This window comes from Sus scrofa, chromosome 14 (assembly GCF_054392235.1).
Source record: "Sus scrofa isolate SSC_HxYL_T2T_F1_AM1 chromosome 14, Sscrofa_HxYL_maternal_Yorkshire_Landrace_v2.0, whole genome shotgun sequence".
NCBI lineage: Eukaryota > Metazoa > Chordata > Mammalia > Artiodactyla > Suidae > Sus > Sus scrofa.
In genome coordinates this window covers 163776867-163788959 of record NC_139396.1, presented here as the reverse complement: position 1 = coordinate 163788959, position 12093 = coordinate 163776867, and the positions used below count along the sequence as shown (strand labels likewise).

At 65.1% G+C, this 12093-nt stretch overlaps 1 protein-coding gene across 4 annotated transcripts in view; it reads right to left on the bottom strand.

Moving 5' to 3' along the window:
* Positions 1–302: 302 nt before the first annotated feature.
* Positions 303–12093, bottom strand: part of KNDC1 (kinase non-catalytic C-lobe domain containing 1) — a 56034-nt gene continuing 44243 nt past the window's right edge. For 3 of the 4 annotated variants that reach the window (XM_084995420.1, XM_084995419.1, XM_084995422.1), the window contains 14 exons: positions 10528–10621; positions 10361–10458; positions 9685–9905; positions 8222–8335; positions 7406–7553; positions 7150–7326; positions 6401–6607; positions 6056–6135; positions 5703–5853; positions 5033–5155; positions 4875–4934; positions 4064–4221; positions 2167–2367; positions 303–517 (listed from right to left, as the gene is read on the bottom strand). In XM_084995420.1, the coding sequence (XP_084851546.1) occupies positions 463–517; positions 2167–2367; positions 4064–4221; positions 4875–4934; positions 5033–5155; positions 5703–5853; positions 6056–6135; positions 6401–6607; positions 7150–7326; positions 7406–7553; positions 8222–8335; positions 9685–9905; positions 10361–10458; positions 10528–10621 (1887 nt within the window). In that variant the 3' untranslated portion in view covers positions 303–462. Of the gene's footprint in view, positions 812–1163; positions 2368–4063; positions 4222–4874; positions 4935–5032; positions 5156–5702; positions 5854–6055; positions 6136–6400; positions 6608–7149; positions 7327–7405; positions 7554–8221; positions 8336–9684; positions 9906–10360; positions 10459–10527; positions 10622–12093 lie in introns of all 4 variants that reach the window. The other variant, XM_084995421.1, reaches the window with a different exon arrangement.

The window sequence follows — 12093 nt, the reverse complement described above, 5'->3', positions numbered from 1 at the left end:
GGTCAAGGTTGTGCCCTAGGGAGACCAGCGGGCTGCCGAGTGGCCGCCCTGCGGGGGTGGGCGGGGTTGGTGACAGTAGCCGTGGTGGCCAACGGCCTCTGTGGTCAGCTGTTTTGGGAGGCTCGCTGTCTCCTCTGGCAGAGGCAGCAGAGCGAGTCTGCCTGCTCATTCACGGTGCTGGGGACGGAGTCTGGGTCCCGCTGGGCTGGGAGCAGCCCTGAGCTTGTCTTTGGCTGAAAGGAGCCACCCCACCCTCAGAGCAGGCACCACTTTGGGAGAAACCACGCGAGCCACGCGGAGGCTGCCTTGGTAGAAAAGACTTTACTCGGAGATGCGGGCCGCGTTGGGGTGACACGCGGCCAGTGCCGAAGCCGAAGGCCCCGTCCGCCGTTACAGCCGGATGTTCACTGGCACGGACACTGCGACTTCGCTTCAGGTGCTGCGACGCTGCCTTTGTTGAACTCAAATTCTGGAAACGGAGGAGTTGGTTCGCAGAGCGTGAGTCTCATATAAAAGCCTAAAAATAATGACCCCCGTTTGCACGGCCAGGAGTGCAAGCAGGACCGAGATGCTGCAGATGAAATGTATTTGGGAAAACGCTTCTTGACGTTAAAAAGTCAGTGTTTTATCACAGGTCACGGTTTTCTAGAAGTATCACTAGCTAGTTGCTCTAAAGAACCACTACTTTCTAAAACTCAGAAGAACAGTCTTGGGTCTTTTGCAGCAGTTTCGCAACATGAAGACGGTGGTGCCCGGGTGATGCCAGCGAGTTACGCTGTGGGGATGTGACCCACTGTCCTGTCCCCGGGCCCTGGCCAAGCGCGTCCTTCGCCCATGGCGCAGAGCTGACCCCGGCAGTTGGGACCCCAGGGAGGAGCTTGCTGTCCCTGAGGCCGCAAACTTCATGTCCTCACCAGCCCTCCGGAGGCACTGGTGACAGCCAGCCCCGGGTGTGTGCATCGCATGCATGGCTGCTGAAGAGAGGGACAGGTGGCTGTGGCCCTACAGCCCCCAGGTGGCACAGAGGGACATTCTCAGCTCCTGGAGCCGCCTCTGCTTTGGAGCTGGCGTCTGAGTCCTGCATTCTTTGGAAGCAGAGCCTTGGCCTGGGGGCACCTGCCCCACCAGGAACTGGGAGCGCTGCGCACAGGGCCCGGGGGCACTTGGGGGTTGTCAGTGTGGAGCTGTGGGGCACCTGCTGGCAGCAGGAGGCCGCGCCGGGATGGAGGCAACACCAGGCTTGTTGGCTGGAGGGTTGCGAAGCTCTGGCTCCCCACCTGGGACGGGATGAGCCACTCGAGCAGCTAAGGGGTCCCGAGGAGGGAGGTCCGGCAGGGAGGGGTGTGAATCTGGTGCGTGAACCCAGGGTGGGCGTGGGCTCCCAGGAAGCCTCAGGGGCCCAGTGGAAGGTTTCAGAGCCCCTTGGACTCCGTGGTTGGCATGGGGGAGGTCAGAGGGCAGTCTTGGCCCTTTGTTGGGCAGATGTGGGCCAGACTCACGGAAACGCTGCGGAGTGGGCACCTGGTTTAGAGTCCGAGCTGGGTGGGAGCATGGGGTTTCTGGGGGGCAGGCCTGATCACCCGAGAACTGGGTGAGAGCTGTTTATCTCTGAGAAGTATAAGTGGGTGGTCGGTTCCTGAGGGGTTTACTTACCCTATTTTCATTTACATTTTTAAATTTAATTTTTTTTTTGTCTTTTTAGGGCCGCACCTGCAGAATATGGAAGTTCCCAGGCTAAGGGTTGAATCAGAGCTGCAGCTGCACCACAGCCACAGCAATGCAGGATCCAAGCTGCGTCTGTGACCTACACCACAGCTCATGGCATCGCCAGATTCTTAGCCCACTGAGTGAGGCCAGGGATCGAACCTGCATCCTCATGGCTACTAGTAGGATTCGTTCCTGCTGCGCCATGACGGGAACTTCCAAAATGTAATTTTTAAATGCTAGTAGGAACTTCCCTGGGTCTCTACTGGTGCGGGCTCTCGGGTTTGCATCTGCACTGGGCTCTGCCTCCCCACCCCCCAGCCCTGGGCCCCCCCTTTCACGCTGGCCACGGGGGACCCCGTCGAAACAGAGCCCTCCCACCCAGTCTGTCTCTGGTCGGGAGCCCCACACCCAGCCCTGCCACCCCTCCGCTACTGGAACGTGGCCTTCATTCTCCGTAACTTGTCCTGAATCTTCCTGGGGTGCTTCTCGCTGGCCACCTGCCGGGGGCTGGCCCTGCTGTCCGCGGCCAGGATGGAGATGTTGGCTCCGCTGAAGCGCGCGATTCTCTGCTTGAGGTGGGACTGCAGCTTGGGGTCGGGAGCGAACGTGTAGGGGTTCTCCTGGAAGGCGTGGACCTGGCTCACCACCTTGGCGATGTTTCTGTGACGGGGAAGAGGCAAGGCAGGACTTTGCCGCTGTGGCGAAGCTGGAGTCCCAGGGCGCCGCTCGGTGGCCAGTGGGTCCCCGGCCTGTTCTCAGGCTCAGAGGCCGAGGGACCCGTTTTCTGTGTGTAATCGTCCAGCCCTCGTCCAGCCCCCTTCCATTCTCATGCCACAGACTTGAAATGTGCTGTGCGGGGACGGGGCGGGGGTAGGGGGGGTGGGGGGCTGGGTCCCGGGTCGGGTCGCTGCTGAAGATCCCAACGTGAGCGAGCGCCCGAGGGGGCGCAGGGCGGGGCGAGCGGCTCGCAGTTGAGCCGGCTCCACGTGCGGTGAGTGAGACGGGACGGAGGCGCCGTCGGGGGCGTATTTACCTGGGGAATCAGCGCCGGGAGCAGCCCGACCCTCCTGAGGGCTGGAAGTTAGGCAGCGACCGGCCCACTGAGGGGCGTCATCCTGCAAATGGGCCCCACTAGGGGAGGCCTGAATCCTGCCTGGGCAGGCGGGCTGGAGGATGGGTGTTCCTGCCCTGAGCAATTTCGTCCTGAATGAAGACAAGCCGGCAGCTGCGTGCGCGGGGGAACGGAGTGGGGACAGGCACACCCGTGCACCTGGCTGGGCTCTTTCTGGACCATGGCTAGGGCTCCCCTTTAACTCTTTATTTTATTTTTTTCCCTTAAGGGCCTCGCTTGTGGCATATGGAGGTTCCCAGGCTGGGGGTTGAATCCGAGCTGTGCCTGTGACCTACACCACAGCTCACCGCAATGCCGGATCCTTAACCCACTGAGCGAGGCCAGGGGTTGAACCCAGCATCCTCATGGATACCAGTCGGGTTCACCACCGCTGAGTCGTGACCCCCCCCCCCCAACCCTTAATCTCTGTTTTGCCGACTGGGTTTTCTGATCTCTCGCAGCACGTGTACACTGTGGTGTCTCTTCCGACTGTTTTGAAATTGACCGGAATACGTCTTGCAGGCAGCGGGTTGGAACCCCTGGGCTCCGGGTCCCTGGGCCATGCTCGCTGAGCGAGGCCATCTGCCCTTGACCCTGAGGAGGCCCGACCGGCCTCCACCTGACTTCATGTGGGCCACGAAGAGGGGAGGATGGAGTGGGGGGAAGGTCGCGGTGGGAGGGTCCCTCCGGAGAGGGGCTGGCCCTGTGGTGGGGCGCTGTCGGCCTGGTGCCCCTGGCAGAGGCCGGCCGGTGGGTGGGCATCTGAGGGCACCCCTATCCTCCAGGGCTCAGAGGGGCAGTGACCGACCCTCTTTGGCTGGGAGTGCAAGTTCTTGGTGGGCCACGGTGGTGGTTTTCACAAACGGCACCCCCAGTCTGCTCCTCCCAGGTGTGCCAGCAGCTGGGGACTGGCCACAGGTCCCCCATGGACAACTCTACGGAGAGAGGCTCAGGGGGATCGCAGAGGCAGGGAGGGAGGGAGGATGGGGTGGCTTCGGGGGAGGGTAGTGGCACCCAGGTGGGGCTCTGCGTGTGCCTGGATCTCCCAGTGGGGAGGTAGGTCACGGCGACCTTGGGGCAGTGTTTGGGACCCTAGACCCCGAAGTGTGGGGGATGTTTATAGCATGTTTGTGGAGATGGAAGTGGCTAGAGGTCACCAGGGGAGACAGGGTGGAGGCCTGGGCTGGGGGCAGGGCAGGTGGCCCAGGCGGCAGAGGGGCAGGAGAGGTGGGGGAGGCCCCTCACCTGAGCTTGCTCCACCTGTGGGCCCCGTTGGTCATGGTGAAGCCCCCTGTCTCCAGCTGCTGGAGGTGCATGGCCAGGAGGTGAGCGGAGGGCAGGGTGGGCTGGGTCCGGGAACGCCGCCCTTCCATCAGACACAGGCTGTCACTCTTCAGGAAGACCTGGGGGCCCAGCCAGGGGCGAGGTGAGTCCGGTGCTCAGCAGGGGCTGGCCTGGTCCAGCCCATCCCAGCTGCCAGCAGCATTGCCGCTGCATGCATTCCCGCTACCGCGCCCGGATGGACGACCCCGTCCAGGGGCACCTGGCTTAGCGGATCGGGAGCGGAAAGCCCGGTGTGGGAAGCTGCGGCCGCAGAGGAGTGCTGACAGCCGTCAAAGCCGTGCGCATCCCTCTACAGAAGGGGCCAAGTCCTTTCCCAGCGTCCTCTCCACCGGCCCCGGAAAAGAGCAGAGTGACCCTGCTGCCCAAATCGGCCTGAGCTCTGGTCTGGCTGGGCCGCCCAGGGCGCGTGTCTGTTGTCAGCCCAGGACACGGCAGCCTCCACTGGCAGAGGCGCGTCCGGGGCTGGCCTGGCAATGCTCCCTCATCTGAACTGCGCGGCTCGTCTGCGATGTCGGGAGCCGTCTCTGCACGACTCAGGCTGGGTCCGCCACACGCAGACCGGCCTCTGGGCCCCTGTACCCTGGTCTGGAATCAGACCCGCGAGGCTGCCTGCGCTCCTGGACCCTTCCCTCTGCCTCGGCTCAGGTGAGTACCACGACGCAGGCTCTGCTGGGTGAGCCCCGGGGGTGCAGAAGCTCATGCAAGCTGGTACCTCCACGGCTTTCAGCTCCTCCATGACCTCCGCTATCTTTGCGGGTAGAATTTTCCAGGCCTAAAATCAAAACACAGATGAAGCCCTTACAGCCATGGGGTGCCCCCTGCAGGGCCTTGGTGGCACTGCCATGGCCAGCTGTCCCCTAGGTGACTCACCGGGGACTGTCGCACGGCCGGGTGCTCCAGGCCGCCCAGGATCTGCATGGCTGTCGCGAAGTTCCTCTGCTCGTAGCAAGATTTTGCGATCAGCAGAAATTTGGAGAGCAAGTTTACCTGCAGCTGAAACCACAGGAGACACTCACTGTCCCGTGGTCTGAGACGAGGGACCAGGGCACGGAGGCCAGCGTCAGGGTGCAGGATGGCGCACCCACCCTTTTGCACTGGAGGCGGGCAGGAGGCCCAGAAAAACACAAAGGCACAGGGGTGTGAAAAGAAGTCAACCTCACTTTTCCCCCAGGACAAATCTCTGTGTCAGAACAAAGGGGGGCCATGAAGGGCACCCCGAGGATGGAGCAGAGGCTCTGGGTGGGCCGAGTGTGAAGGGCTGTGGGCGTGCGAGGCAGGGGCGCTGTGTGTGTTCGTGTGTGACACCATGCCAGGGGCTGCGAGGAGGTTGTGTTGGGGGGGTATATTTTTTGGGGGGGGGACGTGCATGTGAGCCACCAGGCTTGTAGGGGCTGTGGGTGGGGATGTGACTGAGACACGTGCACCTGTGTGGGACCCATGTGTCTGGGAGCAGGGAGCCCTTGTGCAGCCCCAGCAGGGGGGCGTTTGCCTGGAGGATTTGCAGGTGCCCATGGAAGTGCCCTTGCTGCCGGGCCCCAACCTTGGATGTGTGGCTGGTCACGATCTCGGCGGCCACCCAGGTGCTGACGTCGTCCGCGCTTCTTAAAAGCTGTAACAGGTACTTGTCCTGGACGTAATTAGGCGGAAATAAGCTGCAGGTTTTGGCCGACAGGGACTCGGAGGAGCTGGCTCTGGAAGAGACACAGGCACCTGTCGTGGCCAGAACACTGGGTGACCCTCGAGCCCAGGCCTCTAGCCGGACTGGCCCTCCAAGTTAGGGGGTCTGGCTCTGAGGCCGAGTGAGAGCCACCACGAGACACTTGGGTGAAGCCCCCCAGCCCCTCTGCCAACCCTGTGTCCCAGGCTCCTCGGATGCTGGCAGGGGACACTCACTGGACGGCCACGCTTTTGTCTGTGACGCCCAAGGCCCGTGAGTTTAAGAAGTGGACAGGATGGCACTTTTGAAACAACTCCTGCCGGAGACAAGGGGACAGACGTCAGGCAGCGCCCGGGGCGAGGGCATCTCCAGTTACGTGGCTGGGCGCCAAGGACTCTCCATATGACAGCGGCTGCCATCCCCTGCCAAGTGATGGGGGCGGGGGGCTGGGAAGGAGCGCCTGGGGCGAGGGCGCCCAGCTCCAGGAGGGCAGGCCCTGCAACCCATGCAGCCCGCAGGACAGGGAGCCCGCTAGCGCTCACAGGGGACCGTGCCCGTGGGGCCTCGCCAGCGCGCCCCACCTGCTGCAGCAGCGTCAGTTGGCTGAAGAGCTGGTGGGTGCTGTACTCAGTCAGAAAGTAGGGCCCCTTCTCGCTGGCCTTGGCGTAGGGGCCATAGACGTCCTCAAAGAAGCAGGGCTTGGGCAGGGCCGACGCGATGGTGTATGGGCGCTCCTTGTGGTGGGGCAGCGCCAGCCCGTTGCCTCGGGACGGCCTCCAGGGGAAGGCCTGCAGGGCAGGAGGGCCAGGCCCGCGGAGGGGACCCCAGGTCAGGATCGGGGGGGGAACCCGGGCTGGCTCCAGGCCCAGGACCTCTCAGACTGGCTCAACCAGGGCCCAGAGCAAACCCCTCCTGCCCACGGCCGCGTTGGCTGCTGGACACCTGTCCTGGTCATTCAGTGAGTCCTCCGTGGACACAGCTGCTCAAGTTTGGGCCTGTTTGCATGTGTCATGGTGAGACCCCCTCAGGCCCGCCCCGGCCCAGGTCACCTTCTGACCCTGACCATGGCCCGAAGTCAGGGAGGGAGGTGGGGTGGTCTGAGCCCCTGGCCAGCCCCTGTTGCCCTTGACCAGGGCCAGGGGCGGGGAGTGCCAGCCTCGCAGGGGCAGGCAGCACGGGAAGTGTGTGCATGTGTGTACGTGTCCAGGGCGTGCCCCTGTGTGCCTGTGAACGTTTATAGTCTGCCGTGCATGTACACGTGAGCCCACGAGCACGAGTGTGCGCGGCCCTGGGCTGGGCACCAGCCCCGCCTCCCCGGGAAAGGCCGCACCTTCCGGGAGCCACCGTCCTCCGAGAGCCTCTTGCAGAGGGCGGCAAGGGGCCTGGTGTCCTCCGCCTCCTTGGGGTCCTCCAGGTCTGCGCTGCGGGGGGTGCCCTCGGCCCGCCGCTCCGTGCCCACCTCCAGGAGGCTCAGCAGGTGCTCCGCGGAGCTGTCCAGGGGCAGGACCTGGGCAGAAGCGCGTGGGGATCGCCTGTGGCCTCGGGAGAGTGGCCCCCGCTCCCCCCGACCCCTGCCGCTGGCACACCTGGGAGGAGAGGTAGTCCTGGAGCCTCCCCAGGAGCCCCGCGTTCCTTGTGAAGTCCACGGTGTAGCAGTCCTCCAGCCAGGCCTGCAGGAGGCAGAGGCTGCGCCGGTAGATCTTGGTGAAGGTGGAGGCGGGGTCCTGGTGGGCCCTGGAGGCAGACGGAGCTGAGCTGCACAGGGTTCCCAGCGCCTCGCAGGGAGGGCTCACACCCAAGCCAGGGGTGGGTGGGGGAGGGCCTCAAGGCAGCTCAGTGCCCCCCACGCCACCCCCCCCGGGGCAGGAGGGGAGAAGCCACCTCCCCTTCATCTTCCTGCTACCCCCGCAGCTGGTGCCCAGGACACCAGCGGGGGCTGGGGAACAGCCGAGGGGCATCCTCAAGAGGCAGGGTGGAGGCCAGCTCCACGTGGCAGGAGCGAGGGGCTGGGGTCTTCAGTGAGCTCCCTGTAAGGAGCCCGGCAGCTGGGGGTGGAGGTGGGGGGTGAGGACAGGCAGCTCAGAAAAGGCCAGGGCACGTCCAGCCGTTGCCACCTCGCCTTCCCTCCCTGCCCCAGCCCGCTGGCTGTGGGTGTGTTGGGGGGCCCGAGGCCAGCACCTCCCCCAGCTGTCCCCCTGCTCCCCGCCCCCCCCCCCGCAGCCCCTCTGCCCGCCCCCCCAGGGGATGGGGCTGGTGCTCACCCAAGATCCCACCTGTCTGCCTCTGCTGCCACCCCCAGGCATCAGCGGCCCCCTCTGGCCACGGGCCCTTCCTGCCACTGCCAGCCCCCTTTCCTGGGGGCCCCTGGCCTCTTGGCCGGGGTCACGGGGCGGCGGCCCTACCTGGACAGGGTGCTGCTGATGCGGTCCAGCAGGAAGTGCAGGAAGTCGTGGGGGGTGCAGAAGTAGCGGAAGGTGTAGAGGAACTGCTGCACGTAGCCCTCCAGGAAGGCGTCGCTGCGGCACAGGGGCCATCAGCCCGTGGCTCCCCCAGCCCCCACCCCAGGCCCAGGGCGGGTGCGGGAGCGAGGGGGCGGGGGGCGGGGGGCGGCTGGCAGGGGCACCCCTCAGAAAAAGGAGGAGAGGTACCGGTCCGTGGAGATGGCCAAAGAGGAGTCTCTCTTTTAAGGCCACACCCACAGTATATGGAGGTTCCCAGGCTAGTATCGCATCGGAGCTGTAACCGCCGGCCTACACCACAGCCACAGCCACACCAGATCCTTAACCCCCTGAGCGAGGCCAGGGATCCAACTCAGCGTCCTCAAGGGTACCAGTCGGGTTCACTGCCGCTGAGGCACAGCGGGAACTCCCGAGTGGGGACTGCTTATCATTTTAAGGCCCTCGCTCTAACTCCTTCCAGAAACTTAATTCAAAACGCCACTGAGTGGGTGCATCAGCCCAGCTCCTAGTGGGAAATCAGGGCTTTAGGAAAGGGGGGGCCTCCCCCCCCAGGGGCTGGGGCTGGGGAGGAGAAAGGGGTGGGAGGTCCCCAAGGAAGGGAGCCATCCTGCCACCCAGTGCCTCTGTCCCCGAGGCTGCGGCCTGGCAACACCAGCCCAGCCCCCCTCGAGAGGGCTCCCCCACCCCCGCCATGCTGCCTCACGCACACACATCACACGTGCACACACCCCATGCACATCACACACGCGTGCGCACATCGCACACGCACACACACCCTTCCTGAAGGGATGCTCCCTTGCGGAGGCAGAGGCGACAGCCTGGGGCACAGCCAGCAGGAGCCCCCATCAGAAGCGGGCCCAGCCCACCTCTGGAGACCTGGCTGGGAGGAGACAGCGCCCCAAAAGGGTGAGGAGAAGGTCGGTGCTCAACCCTGATGAAGCCCCGGCGGGGTGGAGTGGGGGAGGCGGGCCGTTGAGGAGGCGCCCGTAGGCTCTGTGCCACCAGGCGTGGCTGGCAGGGCAGACAGGCAGGGAGGGCGAGGGCGGGGTCGGGGTCATTTGGGGGCCTCTGTGACTTTGGATGTGACCTGGCCCTTCCTGCTGCAGGCGACCTGCACGCCTGCACTGTGAGTCAGGGGGCGCCGTGAGCCGAGGCCCTGCTCAGGCCGAGACATGCTGCAGGGAGGGCTCGCTGCAGCTCCCGCCTTCTGCACACCTGAGCCGGACCCCGGGTCCTCGGGTGAGGTCCTGCCGGCTACGGGCTCTGGGGCCCCTCGCCAGGAGCCGGCGCAGCAAGAGCGCAGCCCCAGGCTGGGCAGGCGACGTCCCGCCCCCTCGTCCTGGACCCGTTCTTGCCTCCCGCCCTGGTCTGCGAAGGCCCCTGGGGTACAGGGTCCCCGGCGGCACCTGGAGTAGAGGTAGGCCATGAGCCCCAGCGGCGTGCCGGCCTGCAGGACGCGCGCCCTCCTCTGCCGGCTGCCTCGCGGCTGCTTGCTGACGTCGTAGAAGATGAGAGACGAGGACTCGTCCAGGGGGCTGAAGCCCAGCGCGTCGCAGGGCGCGGCCGCGATGTTCACGATCACGGGCAGGGCGCAGGGCTCCAGGCCCCAGCTCTCGGCGTACAGGACCTGGGCGCGAGGCGGCCGACGGGTTGGCCTCTGCCGGCTCAGCCGGCCCGGGCCCCGGGCTGGCCTCTCAGACGTGGGGGTGTTTCCCGTGAACTGATTTCCCAGGTTTGCTCTCTCCTTTTGCTTTGCTTTCTAGGGCCGGACCCATGGCCTGTGGAGGCTCCCAGGCTAGGGGGCGAATCGGAGCTGCAGCTGCTGGCCTCCACCACGGCCACAGCTGCGCTGGATCCGAGCCGCGTCTGGGACCTACACCCCAGCTCACGGCAACGCCGGATCCTTAACCCACGGAGCGAGGCCAGGGATCGAACCCGCAGTCTAATCTCATGCTTCCTAGTCGGGTTCGTTTCTAGGACGCCGCAACGGGAACTGCGATTTCCCAGGTTTTGACAGGAGGGGCCCTGCGAGCGCTGGGCCGGGGTGGGGAGGGGCGGACGGGCAGCGGTCGGGGGCCTTGCCTGTAGGTACTTCTTGACCAGCCCGAGGAGCTGCACCTTGGACCTCATCTCCTCCAGCTGCCCCTTCAGTTTGGACAACATCGTCTTCACCTCGGAGCCTGGGGGCGGGGGGGAGTCAGCACGGAGCCCCCAGCCCGCCCTGCCCCCAGCCCACGCCACCGAGCCACCTCTGTGCCTCTTCTCCTTCTGTAGGAGCTTCTGGTAGAACTTGAGGGTCTTCCGGAAGTTTCTTTTCTCTATCATGAGCTGCTGCTCCAGCTCCTGGCGAGGAAAGAGCTGTGAGCCCAGGCCACCCACCCCTGGCCTCAGGGCAGGCAGGTTGGCACGGGTGACCTTGGGGCCAGAGAGGGGACTTGGGCACGTCGGGTCCATGCATGGAGGGAGCAGGACGCGGCCACCTGGATGTGTCAGCAAACATCTGTGTGAACTGCAAGATGCGGGTTTGACTGACCCGCTCAGAGGACCGAGGCCAAGTGGGAGGCAGTAGCGCACACCGGCCCTTCCTGACCGGGCCCACGGCGCCAGGAGGGAGGATGGGCAAGTGGGGTGGGGTGTGTCCCCTGCTGAGCGGGTTCCTGGAGGCCTGCCTTCGGAAGAGAGCTCCAGACCTCGCGGCCACAGCTGGGGGGCCCAGGCCACACCTCCTGTGGCCTCCCCGGTCCTGGGGACTGGCTGCCGTGGGGCCTTCAGGGCAGGGCCACAGGCACGTGTGCCCTGCGAGGCCCCTTTGCAGGTCTGCATGCACCCACTGAGGCCCCACCCCATGCTTGGCCACCACCCCTCATGGCCCCCGCGGGGTGGCCCAGGGAGGTCAGGGGCAGGGGCCCAGGGCCCGCTCAGACTCCTGGGGAAACCACTTCCTATGAACAAGGGTCAAGGTGGCCCCCGGGTCCTGAAATGGCTGCGCCGGCGGGAGCTGAGCCCTGGGCAAGGTCTCAGTGGCCATGTCCGGACACTGTCCCACGGTCTCATCTGACAGTGACGGGCTCTGCTTTGTTGAGAGCGCCTATTTCTGAACAAGTCTGCGGGATGAGAGCGCAGGGGGCATTTTGATTTAAACACTGGAGTCCCCGCCAGCAAGTGGTTTCACGGAAAACTGTTGGCTCATGGGGTCTTGCTGCCCACATGCTAGTGTTTGACGATGGCAATGGGCAGCCCCTGGGGTGGCCTGGCAGCTGTGGGTCAGGGCTGGGGAGGTGGTGAGCACAGAAGCAGGTCCCCAGACCCTGGATCGTGCTCCAGTTGAGCTTGGTGCAGCCTGCAGTCGCGGACGTCACTGTCCCGGGCTGGTGAAATGAAGGCGCGTGGGCTCCCGCCGCGCAGCCCCGGTCTGGCCTGGCTCCCCTGTGACAGCCGGCCAGCTCCAGCCGCAGTCACAGGAGTGGGGAGAAGATGGGGCAGGAAGGCACCCTGACACGAGTGTGGGACCTGAGCCTCCACCTCGGAGCCGTGGGCCATGCCTGGTGTCTGTAGTGTTGGAGTGAAGTGGAAATGCCAGTTTCTCAGCCACGTGGCCGTGTTTCACCTGCTCAGTGGCCACGTGGATGGAGCAGAACTAGGGCGTCCCATCGCGGAGCGTGGCCCTGTCGCATGGTGAGGTCGGGCCTCGGCAGCAGCCGATGTGGCCTTTGGGGCTGTGTTCACAGCAGATCAGCCTCTGTGGCCTGGGCATCTTCTCTCTCTGCAGCCCCCTCTGCGCCCACTTTGCTGTGGTCCTGGCTTTCCAAGGACAG